The following is a 26,120-nucleotide window of genomic DNA, read 5'->3' on the forward strand; positions in this document are numbered from 1 at the left end:
ACCATAATGCCGTTTGGCTAAATGAATGTCTTCACAAAATACATGCATTCATTCACATTGTAGACCCTCAGGATCCACAGATCATAAATACGCACATAAAGACATACACAGAGCATGTACCAACCAGTATTTTCTTGTTCCTAAGCTATGCACCCAGCCCTGCTTTGGCATGCTACAGGGCTGACAAATGAATCAGACCCAGTCCCTGGATTAAGTGCCTAAGCCACAGGCCAGCAAGACAAGGCTAATATCTAATTAAAAGCAAACCAATGACAGAGGATGGTAGAGAATGAAGAGCAGAGAGTTGTGGTGATGGTGGAGTGGTGAGGAAAATTTTTTATAGGAGGCAACCTTTGAGCCAGGCTTTGAAGGATGGGGAGGATTTGGACAGATGGAGGAGAGGGTGAGAGGAGTTCCTGGTAAAGAGATACTAGGGAGGGGACTGAGGGAGTGGGTCTGAGATGCACTGGGGAGTATGAGGATGTGCACACATGTGCGCACATGCACACACACATTTTGCTGAGTGTTCCTAGAAGCACAGGCTGACAAGTGGGTCCTTTTCCTGAGCTCAGCACCTGCCTGAGACAGTGTTATACGTGATACAAATCAATAAAGGCAGATATGTTATGACCCAGCAGCAGCTTGGTGTATCCCGAGGGAGGCAGCGGAATAATGGAACTGCGCCTTGGGGGCTGGGCAAGGGCACCATTTAGGGCGATTATGGAGGGCTCCCTGGAGGATTGTGGATGGCTACAGGAGGGCCGAGGGGAGGAAAGGGGACCCAAGCACTCTCTGCCTTCACTGTGACATCCTGAGAGCCCTGTGGCTTTTGTAGATCCTGCAAAATGTGGGTCAAGTATATCCCACCCACGACTGCATGTCTCTTGACCAGCACCATCTATCCCGGGTACGGAAAGTGGCTGCTGAGTGTGATCGAGCACATGCAAGGGGCACATAGTGGAAGCCAGTCAGCCCCCACACCCTTGTCCACTGTGGACCCTCCCTAAGAGCCCGCTTCATCCATCCTCACGTCTCTTCAATATCTTCTTCAGCCTGGTTTCCTCTACTTCTCTGGCCGCGCCTCCTTCTCCAGCCTCTGTCCTGGTCTCACTTCTCACCTGGTCTTACCTCCATGGACCCTCATCCACCCTAGGCTTCAGCCCCAAATCTCAGCGCTTCACTCTTCCCTGGGCTCCAGATCCGGCCTGGACGTCTGTCTCACATCTCACACTCGATTTTGTCACCTTCCCCACACCTGCTCTTCCTCTTCAGGCTTTACTTCAGTAAATTCCTCCATCATCAATTCATCTGTGAGACATTCCTGGATCCTCCTGCCGTGTATCTTATAGCCAACCAGCCACAAATCTCAGTCGAGTGTACTTCCTAAAAACTTTCTGAATGAATGAATGACGGACGAATGAATGAATGAATATGAGCATGCTGGGGGCGGGGCCAGGCGGCGTCACCACCTGACCAATCGCAACCTTGAAGTCCTCCCAGAAGATGGAGCTAGAGTGGCCTCCTGCGTGGCTGGGGGCTCCGGGCTCTCCCGGAAGTCTCCCAGGCGGAGGCGGAAACGGAAAGCTACTCGGGATTGAGAGGGGCCTGTTGTATCGTGTGGAGTTTGCGGTTACCTGGTGAGTCCGTGTGGAGGGCGATCGGAAAGGTCTTATCGGGCGCCCCGGGTGGTGAAGGGTGGCGGCCGGAGGATTCGGGGCCGGAGAGTTTGGAGGGGCCCAGAGGGCGGGACCGGAGGACTGAGGGCCCAAGAGGGGTGGGATTGCGGTGGGACCTGAGGGGGTGGGGTCGCGGCAAGGCGTGGGGACGGGACCCGGGCTCGGAGAGGATTCCCCGGCCTTGAACTCCCGCCCCCACCGCCCCCACCGCCCCCACCCCAGGCCTCATGGCGGTCCGAGCGTCGTTCGAGAACAACTGTGAGATCGGCTGCTTTGCCAAACTTACCAACACCTACTGCCTGGTGGCTGTCGGAGGGTCAGAGAACTTCTACAGGTGCGGCGGGAGCCCCGGAGCCCGTTGGCAGAGTGTGGATGGGTGGGGGGAAGGGGTGCTGGGAGTCGGGGACACCGGCAGAGTGAGGGCTCGGGCCGCGTCCCACCGAGAACATGTTCCTACAGTGTGTTCGAGGGCGAGCTCGCCGAGACCATCCCTGTGGTGCACGCATCCATCGCCGGCTGCCGCATCATCGGGCGTATGTGCGTGGGTAAGCCAGGTGGAAGACGCCGAGGGAGGGATTGGAGCCTCGCAGCACCTTTAATTACACCCCTGGAGGGGACCCCGGGTGACCCAGGGAATTCCAGGCTTTCATCCATTATAGAATATTTGAGGCCTGGGTCTAACGCAGTCCATGTAAACAGGTTAGGGACAATCTCTGGCGAAGTCTCTGGATTATAGTAACAACAAATGATGTTAAGGGCTTTCACTCTTATACTTGTTTCCATTCCTTCTTCACGAAGACCCTGGGAGGTAGGAATTATTGGCCTAATTTGACTGATGGGAAAGCTGAAGTGACTCATCAGGTGCCACACCTAGTGTGAAGCAAGATTATAATATAATGTTTTCTCTCTCTCGACTCCGGGCAAGTTGCTTCGGATTTCTGAGTATTCGTTTCCACCTTTAAAACATGACAAGTGAAGATTCTTGGTCAACCTGTTCTATTCATTTAAATCTTAAATCCCTAGCTCTCAGCACTGCTGACTCTGGCCTTTGGTTCTTTTTTGAGCTGGATCTGTCTCCCTTTACTACCACCCCTTATTTCTAGTTCTGCTCTTTGGTGTCATATAGGAGTTTATTCCATTATTTTTTTACCATAATTCTGGTGACATTGGCCTCTGAGCATTTTCTTATTAAGGCAAACACTCTTATTCCTAACTATGACCTTAGGACTTGAAGCAAGTTCTGTTGTAACCTGGGTGAATTTTTTTTTTTTTTTTTAATGATGGGAGTAACTGAGAGTTCAAAAGTTCACAAAATTGCGCCCATGTAGAGGGAGGCAGAGGTTTAGTCATTGTTGTCAGAGCATAATTGTAGTTTGTTCATTCTTGTTTCTGTATAGTACATTTCATGTAAGTATACCATGATGTATATATCCGTTATATTGACAGTAAGCATTTGCGTAGTTTTCAGTTTAGTCTATTCTAAAGAGTGCTGCTATATTTTTTAGTGAATAAATGTATGTATATCTGTTGGATATATAATACACAGGAGAAAATGGCTGGGTCACAGGCTAAGTGATATTCAATGTAGTGGATGATGCCAGGTAATTACCTGAAGTGGTTAATCAATCCCCTTTCCTATTGCTTGCTCCATATATTTCTGCCAGCACTTGGTATTGATGTTCTTTTAAAATTTCTAACCATACTGGTAGGTGTACAGTGGTGTTTTTTAAGTAGCAAAATATACAAATGATGTCAAGAGCCCTTCCTGCTAGTCCCGATCCCCTGGTTGATGGTGTGAAAGTAGGTAGGGTGGATGAGGACAGACTGCTGGGCTATCTCTGGCCTGCCCAGTGGGACTCCTGGTCCCCCTTAGTGTTGTAGGGGTCAGTGGGTTAGAGGACTGGAGTCTGGGCCTAAAGCTTTCCTGGGAAAACTAACTGGGCTGGGTTGTATCCTCAGCCCTCAGGGCTCAGCAGGCATCTTGTGTATTCACGGTCCTTCCTTGCTCCACCCCCTATTTGGGTCTCTGCAGGGAACAGACACGGCCTGCTAGTACCCAACAACACCACCGACCAGGAGCTGCAACATATTCGAAACTCCCTCCCAGACTCAGTGCAGATCCGGCGGGTAGAGGAGAGGCTCTCAGCCCTGGGCAATGTCACCACCTGCAACGACTACGTGGCCTTGGTCCACCCAGATCTAGACAGGGTAAGGCAGCCTACCTTGGCCCAAGAGTCAAAAGACTGGTCTAGTAAATGGTTAGCCACTCTTGCCTATCAAGCAGGAATTAGGGGATTCTCTTGTGCTCTTTATACCTGGGGTCTTATACTTTAGGCCCTCATTGAAATAGCGATAATAGAGGCCTTTCATGGTGTGGTCAGAGTCAGTGAGAAGCCGGGGAGGATATTAATCCTTCACAATCAGGAAGATTGACCCATCAGGTCCTACAGACAGGGCCAGGAGAGGTGATTGACAGTTGAACTCTTGAGCGTGGTTTAGAGGGTGGTATGGGGAGACCAGCACCTTCTTTTTCTAGGTGAGGGGCTTAAGAGCATCAAGCCCTGGGTGGTTCTGGGCATGAAGGGCCCTGGGTCCTTTGACCTGCAAATCCTGGCCCCTGAGGACAGTACCTTTGACTGACAGGAGACAGAAGAAATCCTGGCTGATGTGCTCAAGGTGGAAGTCTTCAGACAGACGGTGGCTGACCAGGTGTTAGTAGGAAGCTACTGTGTCTTCAGCAATCAAGGAGGGCTGGTCCATCCCAAGACTTCAATTGAAGACCAGGATGAGCTGTCCTCTCTCCTTCAGGTCCCCCTTGTGGTAAGCACTCTTGTTCTCTGACCTCTGTTTCCTGCTGAAGCAGATCCCTTGTCCTGGGTTCTGGGTTCTTAGGGTTATTACCTGTCACAGTTTGGGATTGGGGCTGCATGCGGGTCAGGGAGCAGGGTTCCAGGGGAATCCTTGGTTGGATGGGAGAGACTGGTTGTTGATGCCATGATCCGTATTGAGCTATCACTTGGCAGGCGGGTACTGTGAACCGAGGCAGCGAGGTGATTGCTGCCGGGATGGTGGTGAACGACTGGTGTGCCTTCTGTGGCCAGGACACAACCAGCACAGAGCTTTCGGTGGTGGAGAGTGTCTTCAAGCTGAATGAATCCCAGCCTAGCACCATTGCTACCAGCATGCGGGATTCACTCATTGACAGGTACCCGGGCCTCTCTTTTGCCTTTTGAGGGGAGGGGAAGGAGGTGCCACCTATAATGGAAGCCACACCGTATTCATACCAGTAGGTCCTCCTTGTGTGTGAGGGCACACCTGTACAATGCCAGGCTATCACAGGGTACAGCTAGCAAGCATTGCTTGAGAATCTGCTATTTCTGTTTTGAAGACTTGGTTTAGTGTATTGCCACTTTGGGCAAAGCCTCCCTCTGATCTGTCTTACTTAATCACCTACCACATGGTTTTGTAGTTTGTATCTGCCTGTGTGTTGGTGTCTCCAGCCAGTGGACTGAGACAGAAAGAGCTGTTTACTGAGGGAAGGAAGGGAGGCTGCTCTTAGGAACTGAGGAGACTTTGGGTGCCTAACAGACTTAGGGGATGAGAATTGCATCAGAATCACAATCATTTGGATTTTTTAAAAAAATATTTATTGATTTTAAAGAGAGAGGGAGAGAAAGAGGAAAGGGGGAGGGAGAAAGAAAAATAGACTGGCTGCCTCTCATAGGCACCTCAGCCAGGGATTGAACCCACAGCCAAGACATGTGCCCTTACCAGGAATTGAGCCCCCAACCTTTTGTTGCAGGGGACGACGCTCCAACCAACTGAGCCACACTGGCCAGGGCTTGTGGATTTTTTAAAAAGTGGGTTCTTGGGCCTTAACCCTGGAGATTTGTGCATGTGAGGCTGTAGAATCTCTTCCTCCTTTGGAAGAGGAGCAGGTGCTGGATATTTGGTCTCTTCTGTCATTCTCCATTGAGGATCCTTCACAACCAACACAGGCATCTTTAAGAGGCTAGAAACTGCAAAGTAGATCAGATGCCCAGTAATGAACTTCCTGCTGATGGTGGGCAGTATTTCCCTTTATTCTCCCTTCTTCATTTATTGATTCATTTGCCTGATGTTCATTGAGCTACATGTGGGGTTGGGCAACTTATTGCTACCTCTGCCTCTGAGGGGCTCCTAGTGTAGCAGGTTGAGAAAAGTTGTAGTGACCACACATAACTCTTAAGCTACCTTCAAAGGAGAAATAAAAGGTGCCTTAAGTGGCTTGGGAAGCTCTGGTAAGCCACCTTCTGGGATCCAGGAAGATTTGGTGGAGAACAGTTCGCTTAGTCTGGGCCTCAAAGAATGAGTAGGTAATTGAATATGCATAGGTAGAGTGGAAGCACTTCAAATAGACACAGAGGTGGAAAAGTGGAGTGTGTGAAGGGGAAAAGTACTATTCCCAGAGCGTTGAAGATTCTGAATGCCCATGTCAAGAATTACTATTTTTCCAACTACAGTTGACATTGAATATTATATTAGTTTCAGGTATACAGCATAATGGTTAGACATTCATATAAGTTATGAAGTATTCCCCTGATAAGTCTAGTACCTACCTGACCATACATAGTTATTACAATATTATTTACTATATTCCCTTTGCTGTACTATTTTGTAACTGCCAATCTGAACTTTTTAATCCCTTCACCTTTTTCATCCAGCTCCCCAACTCCCCTCCCCCATGTCAAGAAGTTTTGATTTGTAGACCTGTGTTTTTGACCTTTCATCTGTGTTGGATGCTTTTGACAAAGATTACTCACCTACTGATTCCCCCAGCCTGGAGTGAGGCCCAACCATGTGTGGTTATTTTAATAAGCTTCTATGTGTGATTCTGATGGGGCAGTTTGGAGACCTGATAACTGATAAAACTGCTGTCGTCACTGGAGAGCAGTGGAAAGGGTCTGAAGAGGAAAGTGGTACGAGTGGTTGTCATTGTTCAACAACCTTTTTTTTTGTTTTTTTGAGTACCTATTATGTGCCATACAATAGTGATGTGATGAATAAAATATACCCTTCCTGCCCTTTTGGAACATAGACTCTCATAAAAAAAAAGAAAGTACTTAACACCAGTAATCATTTAACTAAAGAATAAAACAAACAAACAAAAAACCTCTTAGCAACCCAAGAACAGAAATTTCTGTAACCTGATAATTGGTACCTACTAAAAATTTAAAAATTATTGTTCAAGTCAGGTAGTCAAGAGCACTGGTCAGCATTGCAGTTTGATAAAGTAAAGAAATGGGTATTGGAAGGAAGAGACAAAACTCATTAGCTTTTTTTGGTTTTGAACCCGAGTTTGAGATGCCTGTGAGACCTTAAAAATGAAAGTGTTAGGCCATTGGAAATACGTACTTCATTTTCATAATCATGCACATGATTATCACTTGCAGGAAAAAAGTTCTGGCCTGAGCCCTGTCACTGGAGGATTTGTGGTCTAGGCACATCCCTTTCCCTGCCTGAGTCCCCCGTTCCTCTCTCATGTCTATTGGACTTGACCTCTGAGGTTCCAATTTAAGACCAATAACAGTTTGCATAAATTAACGAGTTGACCCACCTGAGTAGGGAAGGAGTTACTTTTAGTTTTTAAGCATTGAGAGTTCTAGACTGGATTGTAACTCATGGTATCAGTGGAACCTGGACGGGGCTTTGAGTGTGGCTCTTCAGGGCTGACCTGGAACAAAGGGCCTCGGTTACAGGTGGAGGCAAGCACCTTGAGAATGGCGGGTGAGACGTGCGTGCTCTGTGAGGCACCTGCTGACAATACTCCTTCTCTCTCTAGCCTCACCTGAATCATCTTCCATGCTGTTTTGTGAGCTCGGGGCTCTGAACTTTTGCTCCCTCTCAACATCCCACCCAGTCTGTCCTGGATGCTGGCGGAAGCGTGGCAGAGACCTCATTGGTATCCAGTGGCTCGGTGCCAACCCTTTTTCACCTGTGCCCATCTCCTGAATCTAGTTACTGCAAAAATCTGCCATGTGCTGGCTGTCAGGCCCTGTGGCCCTTGGCTGAGAACTGTACTGTCCTGTGCCACCCAATTAAAGGCAGCTTCTTCTGTCCATTATGAATGTGGTGTTTGTTTGGCGACTTCAATCTGCACCCAGCCCTCACCATTGTTTCAGGTGGGAGATGGGTAGGATACACACACACACACACTCCAGTTCCACAGTCTCCCACCCCATAGTGTAGTTCTCACATTTTCCACGCCACTTCAGCCTCGTACTTCGGGCTTCAAAGGATGAGAATCTTTTTTTTTTTTTTAAGATATATAAATTATTTATTGTATATCAATTATATATCAAGATGAGAATCTGTTAATTCTCCTCGGCGGGTGTGAGAACCCTGGGGCAGAGCCCTGCTTAAGGGCCCTAGGGCACCTGGCCGTACACAGTCTTGTCCTTGACCAAGCACTGATGGATGGCCTGGCTGCCTGGTGCCAGGGCCAGCCTGATCGACCCCTGCAGAACCCTACCTTAGGAGCTCGGGTGGGCCTTCTATTGGTCTCCTGGCTGCGTGTGGGGCGGGGCCCCGGGATCTTGGGGCGGGATTGGCTGGTTGCTAGTGGGTGGGTTCGTTTGTTGGGCCCCGCCCCGGGGGCCAGGGACTTTCCGGTAGGTGGTGGAGAGCGGTGACGTCAAAGCGCCAGCCACGCCCTTCCCAACTGCGTAAGCCCGCGGAACGTGGAGGTCGGAGCTGGAATTTTGTGGATCTACTGCGCCCGCAGCGCGAGGTGAGGGCATGATTGGGGCCGGGGCCGGGGCCGGGGCTGGAGAGGGCGGGTAGGGCTGGCCCAACACGTGACGGGCTTCTGCTCTTGCAGACCATGGGCGCTCAGCTGAGCGGCGGCGAGGGCGCCGCGGAGCCGGCGCAGCCCCAACCGCAGCCCCAGCCCGCGGCGCCCGAGGGCCCTCAGCGACCCCGGCCCGAGCCCGGCCCTTGGGGACCGCTGGATGACGTGCGCTTCCTCATCGCTTGCACCTCTTGGTACTGACTCTCCGCCTTCAGACCCTCTGAGTCGCCGTTCACCGCCTGCCGTTCTGTTCGCTTCGCCTGGTCCAGCCATTGTCTTCAGCCCCCACGGCCCGGTGTCTCCCCTCACGTATTCCCCCCTCATTCCCGCTCCCCAGCCCAGCCGGCGCCCCAGAGACGGCAGTGAGTCGAGGAGGTCACGGAGAGGGGGTCCATGGGCCACCATCTGGTCTCCGGCGCCTCCTGCCACCCTGAATTTGTTTGCGTCCCATCCGGTACCAAAGCCACCTCAGACCTTCGGGCTCACCCCCACCACACAACTCCAGCCGTCTGGATCCTGGGTCAGCCTTTCCTGTCACTGACTTCCAGAACCGAGCCAGGGCTCTTGGTAAGACCCTAAGGCTACTCACCTCACCTCACCTTATCTCACCTGACCTCACCTGTCCCTTACTGTTGAAAACTGGGCTCTTGCTTTTGTTCCTGGTCATTGCACCGTGTGCCTTGACTCCAGAGAAGACATTACCGCAGTGACCCTTCCTGCTCTCCTCCTGGGGGAGGTTGCGCCTCCACCCTGGATCCCAATGAGACACTATCGGGCTGTATTCCTGGGACTCCAGTAACTCTGGGCTCTCGAGTTAGGCTTTTGGAGGAAGGGGACGTCTGATTGCTGGGCTGGCAGATGAGATGAATGGGACAGTTCCTGGACACCTTAAAGGACCCTGTTTCTCATCTCCCAGAAGTTTCAAAGCCACTCCCAGAACCTGATCCTCTTTCCCACGTTCAAGAGAAATGACACACTCTGTATTTTTGTTTTATTTATAAATGATTTAAAAAACATTATACAAAGGCTGATCAGTTTAAAATGTGACTGACATTGAAATGCTGTGATGTTCCCCAGGCCGAGGGGAAGCTAGGCTCTGGGACCCCCAGTACTTTTCGCCTCTGTCTGCTCTGTCCTGGGGTGATGGACAAACAGATGACCACAAGACAATGCAGGAGAATCCTAGATTGGAAACCTCCAGGCTGAGTCCTCTCTGGGCCTAGCCTTACATCCCTCACATCTGCAGCCTGGGCTGCCTGCCTCCATCTCCTGCTCTTTCTCACCTGACCTTGGTAGTACCAGGAGCCAACGGGGAGCCTGGGGGGCCTAGAGCTTTCAAGAAGTGAGAGCACCAACCTGAGGAGTGGAAAGGGACTGGGACTAGGAGAAGGGAGACCAGGAAGAGATGGATAAAAGAGACACTTCTGATCTCATCTTGGACCCTAGAGGGGTCCACAGGTGGGGTCCCAAGGCCCAGCCAGCCCACTGGGCAGCCTGGGCATATAACAACCTCTCTGTGCTTCATTTGAGGGCAGGGTGAGAATTACCCTCAGCTTCCCAGGGCCTACGCTAGTTTCATGTGAGTGGACAGGTGTGAGCTAATAAAGTGCTTTGCAAAGTATAAAACACTGTACAAACCTATGAATCACTAATATCTCCACAGTTGTTCCCCACCCGCCCCAGGGAGCCCGCCCTTGGCCAAAATGCAAAAAAGAAGGATAATGACAGGGAACACAGTGGACCCAAATAGGTTCCTCTGGGACAAGAGATTTTGATTGAGACAGTTCCCAGGGCAGAAGTCCCTGTCTCCTACAGGTTAAGCCAACCCACAGACCAGAGGCCACAGGTCAGGGCAAGGTCTCTGTAGGCTCAGAGGGCCAGGATGACATCTGAGGCCCTGCCAGCACCCTAAAGACTGACACTGCCTCTTGGGTTTGGCAAAGAGCCACCCGGCATCACTGAACCCATTGGTCTTACCTCGGGCTCCTCAGTGACAAGCAGGGCTGCCTCCACTGGGTTGGAGTGAGGCAAGATGACCCCTAGGAATCCCTGCCAGAGACAGTGTAGTGTGGGCCCCTAGGATTGGGGCCACGACCCATTGGGGGTGCCCTTTTCTAAAGAGCAATGCAGGAAGGTGGGCCTAGTGAGCTGGGTTAGTAAGGGCCAAGCTCATGATGTGAACACTGGTTCTGGGCTGAGAGATTGAGTGGGCCTCCGTGTAGCTGGGGAGTGTGGGCTCTGAGCACTTCAGAAGACTTCCCCGAGTCCCTTACCCCAAGGCCATGAGGATGTTGGCCTGGAGCCATTTCTGCCTCACGTAACTAGTCAGGCTGAGTCCCCAGGCCCCAAGCTACAGGGGAGATGGGGAATGGGGCCAGAGTCAGGGAGTAAAGGAGGGTCACACGCTCAGATCAGCCTCCAGACACGGGGTCAGCTCCTGTCCCAGCGCTTTGGCCTCATGAGCAGGGCTCAGCTTCTGGAGTGTATGGGCGGTAGAGTGGCCTTAGCAGCACCTTGGTCCTCATCGCATGGGGGAGGGCCTGCCACGCTGGCCTCATCACCAAGACAGTCACCTCTAATTCACCTAAAGCCTCAAGCAGCCTTTGCAGAATGGGACTTTAAACAGTAGAGACAGGACATTTAAATATTCAAGATGTGACAGCCAGGTCCTTGTGAGACCCAGCTGGGCCACAGCCCTGCCTGCAGCATGTGACCCTAAATCCTGGGTCTCAGAGGAGACCCTGGTGTATGGAGCAGGTTTCCTGAGGGATCTGCTGCATGCCAGCAGGGGAAACCCATCTTGTTACCCACCGTGTTGGCAGCAGGGTCCTGTAGCCTTGGAGAACAGTGGGGTATGGGTGGGGGGACATCTGACCAGCAGGTGTTGGCAAAGAGGGACCAGGACTGGTGGCTTCTCCCAGATGGGACTGAGAGTGCTAGTGCTGGCTTCCCACAGAAGGTGCTGGGTCCAGCCAGGAACCAAGCTGTGGTGTCTCATGGACACCACTGGATGCAGTGACCATAGGGCCTCCTCCTGGCTTGGTGCCTGTCCTATTGCCTTGAGTAGGGAGCAGTTTACCCAGGACAGAAGACTGGCGTCTGGGTGCCAGACACTCACTCTAGGGCACAGCTGCCATCAATCCCTGCCCCACATTCAGCCTAGGCCAATGCACCCACCACTTCAACTACATGACCCCTGGCCTAGGGCCCTGCTGGCTCCGGTGGGCAGTGGCCAGAGCTGCCCCTCAGGCCCTGGTGAGGAAGGGCCTGGATGGCCAGACTGAGTGGATCGAGAGGGCTCTGGGCTGCTCACACCCACTCCTGTACTGGCCGCTTATAGTAGGTGACAGGCTGAGGGCCTGCCTTGTTCTTGAACTGGAAGATGGTGTAGACCAGCACCAGGATGCAGAGGGACAGGATGCAGGGGATGACCACAGCCACCGCGTTCACAGAACCTGGCACATCGTTGATGGTCACCATGATGTCCACATCATCCTGGGGCAGCCGCCGCTCCTTGCGCCGTTCAACCTCCTTCTGGTTGCAGCCCATCCAGTCACGTAGGATGTTGCGCGGGTAGCCAGGCTCCACACTCAGTTTCTGGTTGTCAAACTTCCAGTAGTCCCGGCCCTTGTAGAAGTAGGTGTAATCTGCAAAACACAGCCCAGCATCACCACCACTCCCAGATACTTCTCCTGTACCTGCTCTGGGTGTGTGAGAGGGTGTGAGGTGCTGTGGCAGCATGGAGGAGGGGCACCTCTCCCACCCTGGGCGAGCCCCAGAGGAGCTCTGAAGGAGGGGTGGGCTTATGAGCTGGTGGGAGCAGTGTGTCAGCACACTTGGATGTGGGGGGTGCAGTGTTTTGCACATCCTACAAATAGTGTGGTTGCAGAGGGGGGCACCCAGGACCTGGAGCAGCCATTGAGGGGCTTTAAGTAGGATTAGTAAGTTCAATTTGTGCCTGCTGGACAGGACCTTTCTTGGCCTGGGGCCACAACTCTGTCACACTGTGCCCATTGGCACCCTCACATTGGTCAGATCAAGCCCCCAATTCAGGGCTTGAGCGGCACTGTGTCCATAGCACTAGGGCCTCAGTCCAGCTGCCTGAGCCAAGGGAGGCAGGGAGCAAGATTTCTCCTTCTGCTGACAGCGGATACTACCTCTGCATTTATCATGGATTTTTTTTTTTTTTTTTTGGCTTGGTACACATCACTTTGCAACACTGATTGCAGGGTCTCGGATCCTTCTAGGAGAGGGGCTGGAAGGAAAGAAGGTAGCAGGGATGGGGGGGCAACCACGAGGCTCCCAGCAACAGCCTTAGTCACCAGCCAGTCCAGAGATGGAAAGCAATGCACTCAGAAGGCTCTCATTGGCCGGCTCCCAACCCTGGCTGGGACTTTCATTGGCCAAAGTCCTTGATGTCATCTGTCTCTGAGGCTCCCCAGAAAGCAATATCATGTGTTTAAAGCATTAGATACATAGAAGAGCCACCAGATAGCTGCTGCTCTGTCCCTGTGGCTGTTGGCTTTCTTACCAGTAACATCTCCTCAGAGTCCTTCCCAATGACCTTCTCTAACGTGGCCCCCTCTGCCTAGTTGCTCTCTCACAGCATTTCTATCCCTTACAGCATTTGTTGCTACCTTACTTTCCTGCCTCTGGCCTGGGAGCCAGGATGCAGTATAAGCCTTGTTCTCTGCTCCATCCTCAGCCCTCCTGCACAACCTGGTTCTAAGTAATCATTGTGGAGTGAATGAATCTGTCATTCCATGTAAACTAAAACACACCAACAAGATGATGATGATAATGATGATGATGATGATGATGATGATGATGATGATAGCAGCTAAAGCATATGGCATGGGGCATGTGCTAGGCATTGGTCTAAGTGCTTTACATAATTTATCTTATTTAATCCTTACAAAACCCTATGAGGTAGGTACCCTTATTATCCCCATTTTATAGATGAGGAAACAGAAAACAGGTGATTTGCCCAAACTCATAGTAAGTGGTAGAAATGGGATGTGAAACCAGCCAGGCTGTGCTTTTGATCATATCAGTGGAGATGTATTCAATGAACATTTATGGGTACCTACCTACTCTGCACCTGGCAAGATCCAGACCCTCCTCTTGAGAAGCTCCTAGTCTGGCCTCCAGAAGGAGCTTGGAAAATGTCTCATAAATAAAAAAGTCTTCTCTCTCTACCTTCCTTCCCTCAAGCCCTGTGAAAAATCACCTTTGAACCATCATATCCATCATTGCTTTTCAGATCTGATAACTCAAGGAACTCCTAGGGTACACTTGAGGACCACTGAGGAATGCTGTCTGAAGGAAAGAAGTATGTCTATGAAAACATCTCTCAATTGCGAATCATCCCTGAGGATGAGAAATTGTGACTTGGTAGCTGGTAAGAGAATTTACTGTGTGAACATGGGTGAATATGAGGCAGTTGTCTTTGCTCCTAGGTGGTGTTTCTCGAACCTGGATACCCTGAGAGTGTGCCCGTGGGACTTGCTGAGACCCCTCCCACCCAGCCCGGCCCTTACATACATCCTTCCTTGCTGATGAAGGCCCCTTGGGGAGCCTGTGGGATCCCTTTCCACACGGTGATGGGCTTGGGGTAGCCAGGGTCTGTGGCCCGCCGCTCTTCACTGTAGCGCCAGTACTGCTCGCCTTTGAAAAAGTAGGTCTTGCCCACAGGTTCCCAGCGCAGAGCCGTGTCAATGCCTTCTCGGGGCAGACAGCTGCCCAGCTCCCCCAGGCTGTGGGGGTACCCAGGCTCCACCGTCACCTCCTTAAACACCCAGTACTTGTCACCTGTGGCCAAGAGAAGCCCAGGATCAGCCTTCCCCGGTCACTCAGTGGCAGAGGTTGTGGCTAGTGCCACTTGCCCATCTTCTCCTGGGACTGAAGTCGTTCATAGAACCAGAGTGTCAGGGGAAACAGCCCTAGGCCCACTTGATCTCCTCAGTGGGAGACTGAGGCCTCGTGTCCCAGGCAGACCTTAGGGGGTGCTTAGGGGGCAAGAAGCCAGAAGCCAGTCACAGATCCTGGACAACTCACTCTACGCTGCCCGAGCTCCATGTTTCACTCTTTCCATTCATGGGACTTGCTCTTTTCTCCTCTCTGGGTAACCTCAGCTACTTATACACACGAGTGTTCCCCGTTTCCCATTCCCCCCACCTTCCACCAATGACACCCAATTCTGAGGCTGTAGCCCACAGTCACGCTTCCAGAGGATGTGAGCACCAGATGCAGGTACCCCACTAGATAGCCCACCAGCCTCTAGGCATTTCCAGGTTGGCTTCCTGGAGGTCCTCATCTCGTCCACAGAGGGCTCCCTCCCTCATCACCTTTCAACCTCCCAGAGTCCCCCCAAAATCTCGGTATCACCTTTCACCCCATCTCTTCCTCCTCTCAGTACTCTGCCTCTCTTGAGGCCTTTTGATCTTCTAGGGGTCTCTACCCTCACTGCTCCCCCCTGCTATGGGCCATACAGACAGTGTTCTCCTCAGCCTCAGCAACCACCTCAGAAATGGCCTCCCTACCTCTGCACGTGCTCTCTGGCTCTCTGCTGCTTGGAAACAGTGAAGTTCCAGCATTGCCCTAATGGACCAATATTAAATTCTGGCCTGGCAAATGGCTCCTCAGGCCTCACCCCAAAACTACCTTTCAGGCCTCTTCTCACAGCTTTCCAATGCGGGGCTCCACACACGTGCACATTCCCACACTCCTCCTTTGCCTATGCTGTCCCTTCCCCCTTTGGAACGCTTTCCTTGCTTCTCGGCAACTGTCTGTATCTTAGCCTCTTGGAGCCCAGCCGAGGCCACCATAATTGAAGTGAAACCACCTAGCGCAGGGTGGGCACAGGGTGAGCATGCGGCCCACATTAGCCACCCCCTCCCCCCTTCCCTGATCTCTCCAGCTTCTGGGCTGTGTGACCTCCTCCCTCTGGACTCTTATGGAACTGACATGCTGGCCTTCCACAGAACAGTGATGGTCTTCAATGGCCTGTACAGCCCTCTACTGCATGTGACTGAGGCTTGTCGCCCCACCAACTTTGGCTCATACATGCCCCAACAACCATTCCCTGACCTGATTTCCCCAGATTGTGTATTGCCTGCCAGCAGGGATCAGTCCTGTCAGATGTCAGTGTCTCTATTAGGGCTAGAAGGACTGTTGGAGTGCATCTGCCTCCCGCCCACCTCTTCCAGTTTATAGATGGAAAAAGGGGGTCCTGAAGGCAGGGAACCATCCCAGGTCCCTCAGCACAGGCCCCCATTACCTTTGAAGAAGACAAATCTTCCATCAGCCCTTTCATAGGCTGCGTCTATGCGGGCAGGCAGACCCTTCCAGAACTGCTCGATCTGCATGGGGTAACCCTCCTGCACCCGGTTATTGCGCAAGCGCCAGAACCAGCGATCCTGGGGGTTAAGGAAGGGAGAGGAAGAGGCATAGCCTCTGAACCCAGTGCTCACCCCAACAACCCAATACCTTCCTCTGGGCCCAGCCTCGAAACCCTCAGTGACACCTTTCCATTTACTGCTTCTAATTTTCAAAGCCCTGTGAGGAAGACAGGATGCTCATTAACTCTCTGCAAGTAAGCCCCCAGGTGGCTCTTGCTGTGGGAGAGGCCATGAGACAGAGCAGACATGTCTGATAGAGGGAGGAGGTGTGAAGGAGCAGGAAAGGATGGTGCAGGGGCCCAGAGTAGCCACATGAGGGCAGAAGAGAGTCACTGAGGTCAGCAGGGCCACTCCCCAGGCTGGGGGAAGCTCTGGTGGTCACTGATCTTGGGCAGCGCATCCTCCTCATACATGGCTGGCTCCATCCAGCAGGGCAGGGACCATGGGAAGCAAATCATAGGAATTCTCCTAAGACCTGGGTGTGAATTCAGGTTTCCCCACTTAGAGCTGCATGACCTTGGGCATAGTACTTAAAGAGCCTCACCTGCAAATGTGGGTAATAATGGGGGATCAGATGAGAGATTATAGGCAAAGTGCATAGAATAGCATGGGGCACATAGTCAAGGTTGAATAAATGGCAGATAAGTAGGCCAAGAGTGTGATAAAAGCCCTCCTCTTCAAACTGGTGCTTTGGCTCACTGCAGCCCCTGGCTGTAGGCATGCTGGGCAAGGCCCATAACCTCCCAGGACCTCAGTTTTCTTATGTGTAAATGAGGATGATGAAACCTAGACTTGCCTAGGAACCACTCAATTGGAGGATCCAAGAGTATGGAAGAATGAATGTGATTCCTAAAAGATGGTATGAAAGCTAGAAAGGACTTTTTAAAGGTGTTTTACAAAGTACTTTCACACCCAGTTTTTTAAACCTTATTTTGACTTTAACAGCTCTTGTTAAGTATATCCGAGATAGAGTCTTGAAGAAGGCCAACTGATTTTCCTAGAGCCGCTCAGTGAGAGGTAGGACTAGGTTGATGCAGGGTGCCTGATTCTTGCTCAAGGCTCAAAACCTGCTGGGGAGAACTCCACAAGGGGCGTGGGGAGTCCTCCACAGCCTCCCAGTGTGACAGAGATATGCTGCCCAGGTCCCCTTCATTGGAGGGCTTACTGCCTCTGAGGCTGGGGCTGTGGTCAGCAGGCAGTCTTCAACTGTCAGCCTCTTGGGGTGGGTCCAGCTTCAAAGAGTTCCCCCAAGGTCATACCCTCCCTTACCACTGACTGGGAGAAGCAAGGGGTATAAAGTTCCAGCCTTCTGGGGCCTAACGTGGGATAACTCTGACTGGCCAACCAAGCTCCAGAGGCCCCTGTGGAGGTGGATGAGTCTGCAGTGGGCCTGGCGGCTGCCTGTCTTCTTCTGCTTGACCCTGCTTCCCTCATCAAACTCCTGCATTCCGAACACCACCTCAGAGTCTGCTTCCCTTAGAACCCAACTGCCACATGCCAAGCAGGCTGGCCCCCAGTCAGCCCAGGGCTAACATGACAGAACCAGACAGGTGACAAGATGTAGCCTGGCTTGCTTTCTGTCAGGCATGCCTCAGGACCAGCCTCTCAGCCCTGGTAGGATCTGGAGACAGACACAGCCACCACTGTGCCAGCCCCTACTGCAAGCCACCATCTTCATGGCCACGCGCGATTTGATCTTCATACTCTGTTTGTCAGAGGGGTGACTCCCTAGTTTTCAGATGGAGAAATTGAGGTCCAGAGCAGGGGAACGACTTGTTTAAAGTTACAGACCAGAAGCCGGTCTCCAGCACCTTTCCCCATCGTTAACCCCGGGAAGGTAAAGGGTCACCTGTTTCCCCCCCACCTCTTGATTCACTCAGCAGCACCAGAAGAGACCCCTGTGTGCTGGCCATTGGGCCAGCTTTCATCCAGGCCCCATAGCAGGCCAAATCCCAGAACAGCAGCCACCTTTGGCTCCATGGTGGGAAAGAAATAAGAGGGGACCCCTGGAAGGTGCCAGTCGACTGGCCCTACCTTAAAAACAAACATCTCTCCCCGGAAGAGGGCCACTGTGTTGAAGTTGCCATCACAGATGTTGGGTTTGGCTCCGGGTGTGGATGGCCGGTCCCCGAGGGGTGGCCGAGGGGGCCTGGGCTGGCGCTCATGCTTCCTTTCAGATGGTGAATGGATCCTGCGGACGGGGAGTGTGGGGAGAGGCCTTGTGGGCTCCAGGGGCTCGGCTGGGGGTCCTGGAGAGAGGGGCTGCATCTTAGAAAGGGGCCAGCCATTCCCTGCCACCCACTGCCCTTGTCTCATCATCACCTAGGCAGCTCTGAGACAAGCAAGTCTGTCACACTCCAGCCTCCTGTCTTTTCTCCCCATTTCTTACTTCCCCAATTTTGAGAAACTAGGTGAAAAATAACCATTAAATGAAAATCTTATCTGTCTGCCCTCAAATCTGGTATCTTTTCTTTTTTTTCTTCTCTCCCGCTGTGAGAGAATGTGTCCCTTCTTAGGCTCAGTGTCCCAACCCTCTTTCTCTGCTCCCCTCCACACGTGCCAGCTCCACTTCTTCACACCCCCTTCATTCTTTATCCTGGCCCAATATGGCTTCTGCTCTGTCACCCATGACACTGCCCTGTCAAGGTCACCAGTGGCCTCCCTGTTGCCAAATCCAGTGGTCATTTGGCTCAGACTTTGCTGTGCTTATGAATCCTCCAGGGATCTTGATAAATTGCAGGTTGTGACTCAGAAGGTCTAGCAGGGGGCGGGGGAGCTGTGATTTCTTCAAGCTCTCAGCTGATGCTCATGTTGTTGTCTGAAGCCCACACTTTGAGTTACAACACCATAGAAACACTTTCCTTGAAACCCTCTTCTCTCTTTTCCAGAACCCTGCGCTCTCCTGGTTTTCCTCCTCCTTCATGGACTGTTCCTTCGCAGCCCCTCCTTTACTGGCAGCCTTTCCTCACCCACTCTGCCCTAATGGTGGGGTAGCCCTGCTCCCTCTTCTTTTCTCTCTCTCTATTTTGGTTCCTAGGTCAGAGATTCTCAACTTGGGCTGCATAATAGGATCACCTGGGGAGCTTAAAAAGTCTTGCTGCTCAGAAGGCACCCCAGACCAATTCAAACCAAATTTCTGGGATGAGGGCCTGTATTGGTATTTTTATTGAAATCTCAAGGTGACTTCAGTGGGCAGCCAAGTTGAGAATCACCACCCTAAGTGATTTCATCCAGGTTATTGGCTTCAAAGACTCTCAATGTTCGAGCCATCCAATAGGGTGTTTTGTAACAACAGAAATGCTTTATATCTGCACTGCCCAATACAGTAGCCTCTAGCCACACGTGGCTACCAAATACTTGAAATGAGTGACTAGTTGGTAGTACCACAGAGAAACTGAAAATTTAACCTTATTTTAGTCAAATTAATATAAACTTAAATTTCAGTAGCCACCTGTGGCTAGTGGCTACTATATTGGATACCAAGGATTCCCAGGTCAAGATCCCAGCCCAGATGTCTGAGCTACAGACTGGTCAATCCTATTCTCCACAATTATTAAAGCTAGAGACCTTGTTGTTATCCTTCTCCTCACCCCATGTCTGATCTGTCACAAATCCTGTCCATTCTATTTTCAAAATAGTTACCACCACCCCTGTCCAGTCCTCCGAAGCTTCAACTATGGATGGCTTGCCTGAGCTCCAGGGCTCTGGGTGGGGCCACCCCCTCTGTGAGGTCCTCAGGACCTCCGAAGGGAGCCCTTCTATTCTCTGTAGCTTGGGGGCAATGGGAAGCAGGGCTATGCTATATGGACAAGCATTTGCTCAAGTAAACTGGTCTTCCATCTTCACCTACTTGCCAGAACAGAAACCTCACATACCAGCCTGACAGGAGAACTGGGAGGGAGGCATGGCAACAAGCCTCTCATACTTTATCAAGATATCAGCCTAACTTCTTATTTTTTCTTATTTAAGAAAAAAGCTCTGGTTATAATATTCATCACATTGTATCACCATTACTTGGACAGATGTGTGAATCTCCTGGCTAGGGGACCCCTTGAGACCTGAACCACAAGAGGCTAGAGGAAGGTGTATGGAGGGGAAGGGAGGGAGAGAAGGGAGAGTAAGTGGGTCCCTACTCACTGTTGTCCCTCCCAGTAGCAGCTCAGGCCCTCCCCTGGGTTTCCCAAGATGGAGGCAAGGGAGGAGTGGGGCGGGGGGATGGGGAGGTAGCCTTGCCCACTCTGGTTAAGCAATGACATCAAAAGTCTCCCAAGGTTAGACATCTGTCAGAGACACAGCAGCTATGGGGATGATGGCAATGCCCACCCCCCTGCCTCCCCTGCCCCCATGATAGGCAGGCAGCCACAGCCCAGCCCCGTGGTAGAAGCAGTGACCCCTTCTCCCCTGCCACACACCGTAGATCTTCTGGATGCCCTGGAGATCATCCTGAGGCAGCTTGAAGTTGTGTGTCTCCATGTACTGGTAGAAGGGCGCCATGATGGCGCTGGGGTCGTTGGAGTGCTCCAGCCCCAGCGCATGGCCCAGCTCGTGCACAGCCACCAGGAAGAGGTCATTCCCTGTGGAGAGGGGGATTGGGAGGTGCTCAGGACAACCACTTAGGTATTAGTCAGTCAATCCGTTATGTCAGCAAACACCCATAGACTTTGCGCTAGGCCCTGTGCTGGCCACTGGGACATACAGAGAAATCAGACACAACACTACCCCTAGAACTCTTGATATAATGGAGGATAGGGAGAGAAAAACAAAATACATGAAAATAGTGTTCCAGGTGCTTTAATAGAGGTCTGTAAGGGCTGAGTGAGGATACCAGAGAAGGGAGGAGTCCTTTAAACTTGAAGGGAGATGTTCCGTGAAATCTTTGTAAAGGTGAAGCTTAAGGTGAGTCTTGGAAGAGAAGTTAGTCAGGAGAATGGATTCAGGGTGGGAGAGGAAGATGGGTGGGGATGGCATTCCTGGCAGAGGGAAAGCTATAAACAAGATCCAGGGACAAGCAGTTTCATTCCATTTGGCACTGGAACAAAGCATGAGGGGAGGGCTGGAGAGAGATGAGGTCAGCCAGGCTGGCAAGCAGGGCTCTGTGATGCCACGCAGAGGAATTTGGACTGGCTGCTTGGCCGGTGGGGGGTTTAAGCAGGACTGGGGGTGGTGACACGATGACATCACTCTGGCTGTGGTTGGAGGAAGGTGCAGAGGGCAGTGAGACCAGAGACAGGAGGGTGAGAGGGGTGGGTTCACAAGCCAGGACAAGGACCCAGGTGAGAGATGAAAAGGGCCTGCACCGGGCAGAGGCCGTGGGATGAGCAGAGGGGCGTCCTGGGGCGGCAGGGTGGAGGTCCGCTTCAGGAAACCCCGGGGCAGGTGGGGCTCTGGTCGTGCGGCAGCTCTCAGTCCAGCAGGACCTCAGTTCTAAAGGAACTGAGCTGTGGTTAAGATCAAGGCAGGGATTCAAATTCGAGTGAAAAACAACAAGGTCCAGGTGCTGAAAGTGGGGCACGGGATCCCGAGTATGAAGCTGAGGCAGCAGCATGGCATAGTGGTCATGACCTCATGCCTCTGGGTGGACAGACCTCATTCATTTCCAGCTGTACCCCCACCAGCTTTGGGAATTTAGCCAGAAGGTCTACCCCCTGAGCTTCGTTCTTCATTTGTAAATGGGAAAATCATCCTACCTTATATGGTTGTGTGAGGACTGGATAAGATAATATGTACAGAGGGCAATGCACCGCAGGGTAGCTCTTGTTACCATACAAGCGACAGAGAAAGTCGGTGCCTGGAATAAGTCCATTGATGAGAAGGGAAACAAGGCCGGTGGGGTTCTAGCAACCACATCCTCTTAAAGCCAACTCCCCTGACTTGTGATGCAGGCCGGGGACAGGGCAGGGCTTGATTGGGGAGGGGGGAATTAAGTAACCCGAGCTCCGTGAAAGAAATGCAGCAGGCTGGGTGTTGGGAAGGCTGTTGTATCAACAGTCCTGACTCTTGTTTGTCCAGTGACAGACCCCTACTTGCCTTGACTTCTGGCATTTGAATGCCCTTGAGCCCTGCCTCTTACTGCCCAGCTTTAAGGGCCCATGCCTGCCACCTTGAAGTGCAGGGGAGGCTGCCAGGAGCCCAGGAGGTTGTCAGGAGTCATAGTGTCCACTCTGGCCACAGTATCACTGGCCAAGTTGCTTTATCCCAATCCAGCCAAGGGCCCTGTGAGGGTCAGGCAGGGTTGAGGATTGTCTCTGGCCTTCCTGGCTGAAGTCTTGGGAAAAGAAAAGAGCCCCGTGTGGCAGACCCAGACGTGTGCATGGCTGCCACTCTGCTGACACCACCAGCGTTTTCAGCGAAGGAGGCACGGGCTGCATCAGAGCAAGGTTGGCCAAGAGCCTGGGGCTGCCTTCTGCTGGGGAAGGGCAACCTGGCACAAGGAGGCCAGGCCGCCCCCAGTTCCTTCCTCAGGCCCTGGTCCCTCTGGCAGCAGGGAAGGGTGAGCTCATCTCCGAGCTCCATCCCAAACAAAGACGGCTACTAGAGCCAGCGGAAGGCAGCTCTGCTTCCTGGGGTCCAGTCTTGGCTCTGCTCCTGGCCTGTTCTTCCACCTGGGACAAGCTGTTCGGGCCACTGTCTCTTGACCAGGCTCTTTCTCTGGGGCATCCTCAAGGACCTCAGCTGGAAACCAGGGAGCAGGGCTGCAAGGGCCTGGCCAGACTACACCTTTGTCCTCAGCCCATGTCTGTCACTCTGTGAGCCTCTGTTCCCGGGTCTCTGTATAGAAAAGACTAAGTCCCTGAAGGAAGGGGGCTGTGGGCTTGTTCCAGGGACCAAGAGGCAAAGAGCTGGGGAGCTGGCATCTTACTGCACAGAAACCCAGGAGACCTGTGATGTGTGGGCTGCTCTGTGGGGTGGAAGGAGCAGGGCCAGGGGCCAGAGAACTCCCTGGAGCTTGAGAGTGGAAAAGCAGGGGGAGGGAGAAGATGCCTGTGGTCAGAAGTACAATCCCTGGGAGCCAGATTGCCAGGTATCCCAGCACTGCCATATCCTAGCAGCATGACAGGTTTCATCTCCTCCTCTGTAAAATGAAGGGAATAAGGGTGCCTCATAAGAATTGAGGTGAAGATGAATGAGTCAAGGTATGTGAAGCACTCATACCGGCCCCTGGCACATAACTATCATTCTTAATTAGCTGCGTCACATGGAGCTGTGTGTGAGGACCACCATCCCCAAGAGGGGGTGTTCCTGTCAGCTGGGAGCTCAAAGCCTTGGGCCCCTTAGCAAGTACTCCACAGTCTACTTGGCTACTCAGGTATACCTTATCTCTGCCTCATTTCCTTCTCTTAGGACCTCCATATTTGGTGGGGCCCATCTGATTGACTCCTTTAACCCCGCAAAAGGTTATAGCATTTCCCTTCACCTCTATTCTTTTGGCAATGCTGCCCCCTCTACCTGAAATAGCCTTATTCCTTCAAAGTTCAGCTCAGTACCATGTCTTCCAGGAAGCCCCCCTTGATTTCTCCCACTGGCAGTGAGTGCTTCCTCCTCTGTACTCTCTCACCAGTTTATCTAAACTATCTCTATGGCACTGATCACTTTTCACCCTACATTATAGCCTCTAGCACACACTCTTATTCATCCAGGAGTGTGAGCTCTTTGAGGGCAAGCTTTGTGCTTGAGAGGACTAGGTGGCAGCAGCCAGGACAGGACAGTGCCAGAAGTTCAGTATTTTTCCAGGTGTGGTCCTTGGACCACCTGCAGCAGAATCACTGGGAGCGATGGTTATAAATTCAGAGTCCTGTGTTCACACCAGGCTCTGCCACTTACCAACTGTGTGAATTTCTCAACCACTTGGAACTTTACTTGCCTCATCTTCAAAATGGAGATTATGATCCCTGCTGAGTCTAGCTCCCAAGGTGGGGAAGAGTCACTGAAGTAATTGCAGAAGGGCCCTGTGACGGCTGGTCTGGATGACTCCTCCTGTCTTATCATCTTCCCTGCGGCTGGGCTCCCTCCCCAGCGGAGCTTAGTGAATTCTGCTGACCTCACTGCTTGACTCATTGGAAAGAATTGGGGACAGAAAGTACCGGGACGCAGTACCCAAGACCAGCTTAGAGATGTGGTGGGCCAGGTTGCCTTTCACCCAGACTCCAACGAGCTGGAGAATCAGAATCACCTTTACAATCCAGTGGTTCTCCAGAGAGCCTTTTAAATACACAAGTAGAGGAGTTTCTGATTCAGGAGTTTTGGATCAGGGTTTAGGTAATTTTTTTTTCTTTTTAAAGTTCCCCGGGGGAAGAAAAACAAACAAACAAAAAGTTCCCCAGGTAAATTTTACAATGGTTGGGTTCAGCTGACACATCTGAGCCAACCAGTCAACCTTAGCCTCACTAAAAAGTGGGACAACCTGAATCACACGTGCTGCCCGAAGTGATGGATTCGAGAGGACCAGCACCACCTATGAAGCATTCTTGCCAAAAAAGTGAACCTGAATCTGGTCAGGCCTGTTGATATAATTACTGATATTCAGGAAATATGAGGAAGAGAGACAAGTTGAAAGTGAACCTGAATCTAGTCAAGCCAAATGACTGTACTCAGGATAAGTGACCCAGTTTCTTCAATAAATGTGGGCAGCATGTGAAATAGAAGCAAGGTGACTGTTTTACATTAGAAGGGCCTTAAGAGACATGTCAGCCATATATGATGCATGGCTGCTGTTTGGATCCTCATGCAAGCAAACAGCTATAAAAGATTTTTTTTTTTTAGATAATTCGGGAACATGAACATAAACTAGGTATTCAATTCTAAGAAATTATTGTTAATTTTGTTGAGTTTTACATTGATTTTGTGGTTGTATTAAAAAATAATCTGTTAAAGGTATATACCAAAGTGTTTAAAGGTGAAATGATTATGCCTAGGATTTTCTTTAAAATACCTCAGTCCAAAAAATAAAAGTGTGGGGGAGAGGATAGATGAAATAGGAATGACATAATGTTGACAATTATGCCTGGGTGGTTCATATTGCCCTTCTCTCTATCTTTGTGAGTTCGAAATTTTCCATAATGGAAATGTAGAATAGATAAGAAAGCAAATAAACAAAAAGTTCCCAGGCGTCTCTTCTTCCTCCCTTGCTGAGTTTATGTGGAAATTAGGATAATGTACAAGTGCTCAATAAATCTTGGTTCCTTTCCTTCCAAATGCTGTCCTAGGGCAATAGGTGCATTCCAGTTTGCCAGCCAAGGCTCTATTGCTGTGTTTATTAATTAAATCTGGATAGTTCATGCTTGGTTTTCCAGAGCACAGAAAAGTTCTGACTTTTGTCCAAGGAAAACATTGTCCATCTTGGAATTTCTATCAGAATTGCTGTCATTCATCAGAATGGAGTGGGACAATCAGGAGGATGCGAGGATGGCCCCAACTCCTTTCCACCCAGCAGCAAGGAGTGGGTGTGGGAAATACAAACCCCCAGAGCTGGGAAGGGAGGGCAGAGGGGAGGAGTGCCTCTCCAGTGTTTCCCGGGAAAACAACCGTTCAAGATTTCACTGATCCTTCTCAGGGCTATCAATAAAATTTCATCAGTGGACAGTGCCTGGCATATAACTGGGGTTCAAAAATGTTAGTTCTCTTCTCCTCACACCTTATCAGTTAGCATAGACTGCTATTCCTTGACACTAATCCAAGAATAGAATGATATAAAGAATAGGAGTTCTGGAAGCCAGGAAACATATCCAGGACAGAAGGCAAGGGACACGGGGGCAGAGGAAATGGAGCTGGATAGGTAAGAGGTCACAAATCTGAAGAGGGCAAGGGGCAACAAGAAATTGAACAGTTTTACAATTTTGCCTGGGCTGAGCCTTGGCCAAGCCGCCTCCTGAACCACCCTTTCAAGGATAAGCCAAGAGTTGATGATCTCTGATTCATTCAAATATGAAATTTTCTCAAGGAGGCTGCCCCATCTACAGATACTAGGCACAGCCCCTGAGGAAATGGGCTTTAAAGTCTGCTCTCAGCCTGAGCTTCACCAAGGAAAAAGAATGCCCAGTGTTTCCCAAACCTGCCTCGGCTTAAGAACGAGAATCTCCAAGGGAAGGGCCTGGGAATCCATGTTTATTACAAGAACTGTGGTTGATTCTTATGATTAGACAAGTCAGGGAAACTCTGGGGATGAAGACAGTGCTTCTGCAGTGATGGGGCCCCTACATGAGAAGCACCTGGGCATTA

General features: G+C 51.3%; 3 protein-coding genes across 3 annotated transcripts in view; 2 read left to right on the forward strand and 1 right to left on the reverse strand.

The window, feature by feature from the left end:
* The first annotated feature begins 1,525 nt into the window (after positions 1–1,525).
* Positions 1,526–7,769, forward strand: EIF6 (eukaryotic translation initiation factor 6). Its single transcript, XM_054573429.1, has 7 exons — positions 1,526–1,637; positions 1,899–2,010; positions 2,136–2,221; positions 3,709–3,884; positions 4,320–4,496; positions 4,700–4,881; positions 7,498–7,769. Exons 2-7 carry the CDS (start codon positions 1,904–1,906, stop codon positions 7,505–7,507), a joined length of 738 nt encoding a protein of 245 aa, XP_054429404.1. The 5' UTR covers positions 1,526–1,637; positions 1,899–1,903; the 3' UTR covers positions 7,508–7,769.
* A 596-nt stretch (positions 7,770–8,365) lies between these two features.
* MMP24OS (MMP24 opposite strand) lies at positions 8,366–10,142 on the forward strand. The gene is made up of 2 exons (XM_054573844.1): positions 8,366–8,445; positions 8,536–10,142. The coding sequence occupies exon 2, from the start codon at positions 8,539–8,541 to the stop codon at positions 8,704–8,706; it is 168 nt and encodes a 55-aa protein (XP_054429819.1). The 5' UTR covers positions 8,366–8,445; positions 8,536–8,538; the 3' UTR covers positions 8,707–10,142.
* Positions 10,143–10,253: 111 nt separating this feature from the next.
* The window catches only part of MMP24 (matrix metallopeptidase 24), a 41,580-nt gene continuing 25,713 nt past the window's right edge, over positions 10,254–26,120 (reverse strand). The window contains exons 5-9 of the mRNA XM_054573843.1: positions 20,318–20,479; positions 17,940–18,154; positions 15,785–15,923; positions 14,050–14,316; positions 10,254–12,152 (exon numbers count right to left, since the gene is read on the reverse strand). Of these exons, the coding sequence (XP_054429818.1) occupies positions 11,815–12,152; positions 14,050–14,316; positions 15,785–15,923; positions 17,940–18,154; positions 20,318–20,479 (1,121 nt within the window). The 3' untranslated portion in view covers positions 10,254–11,814. The remainder of the gene's footprint in view (positions 12,153–14,049; positions 14,317–15,784; positions 15,924–17,939; positions 18,155–20,317; positions 20,480–26,120) is intronic.

Source organism: Pteronotus mesoamericanus, unplaced genomic scaffold (genome assembly GCF_021234165.1).
Source record: "Pteronotus mesoamericanus isolate MK-2021 breed Mesoamerican mustached bat unplaced genomic scaffold, CSHL_Meso_final contig_25, whole genome shotgun sequence".
Taxonomy (NCBI): domain Eukaryota; kingdom Metazoa; phylum Chordata; class Mammalia; order Chiroptera; family Mormoopidae; genus Pteronotus; species Pteronotus mesoamericanus.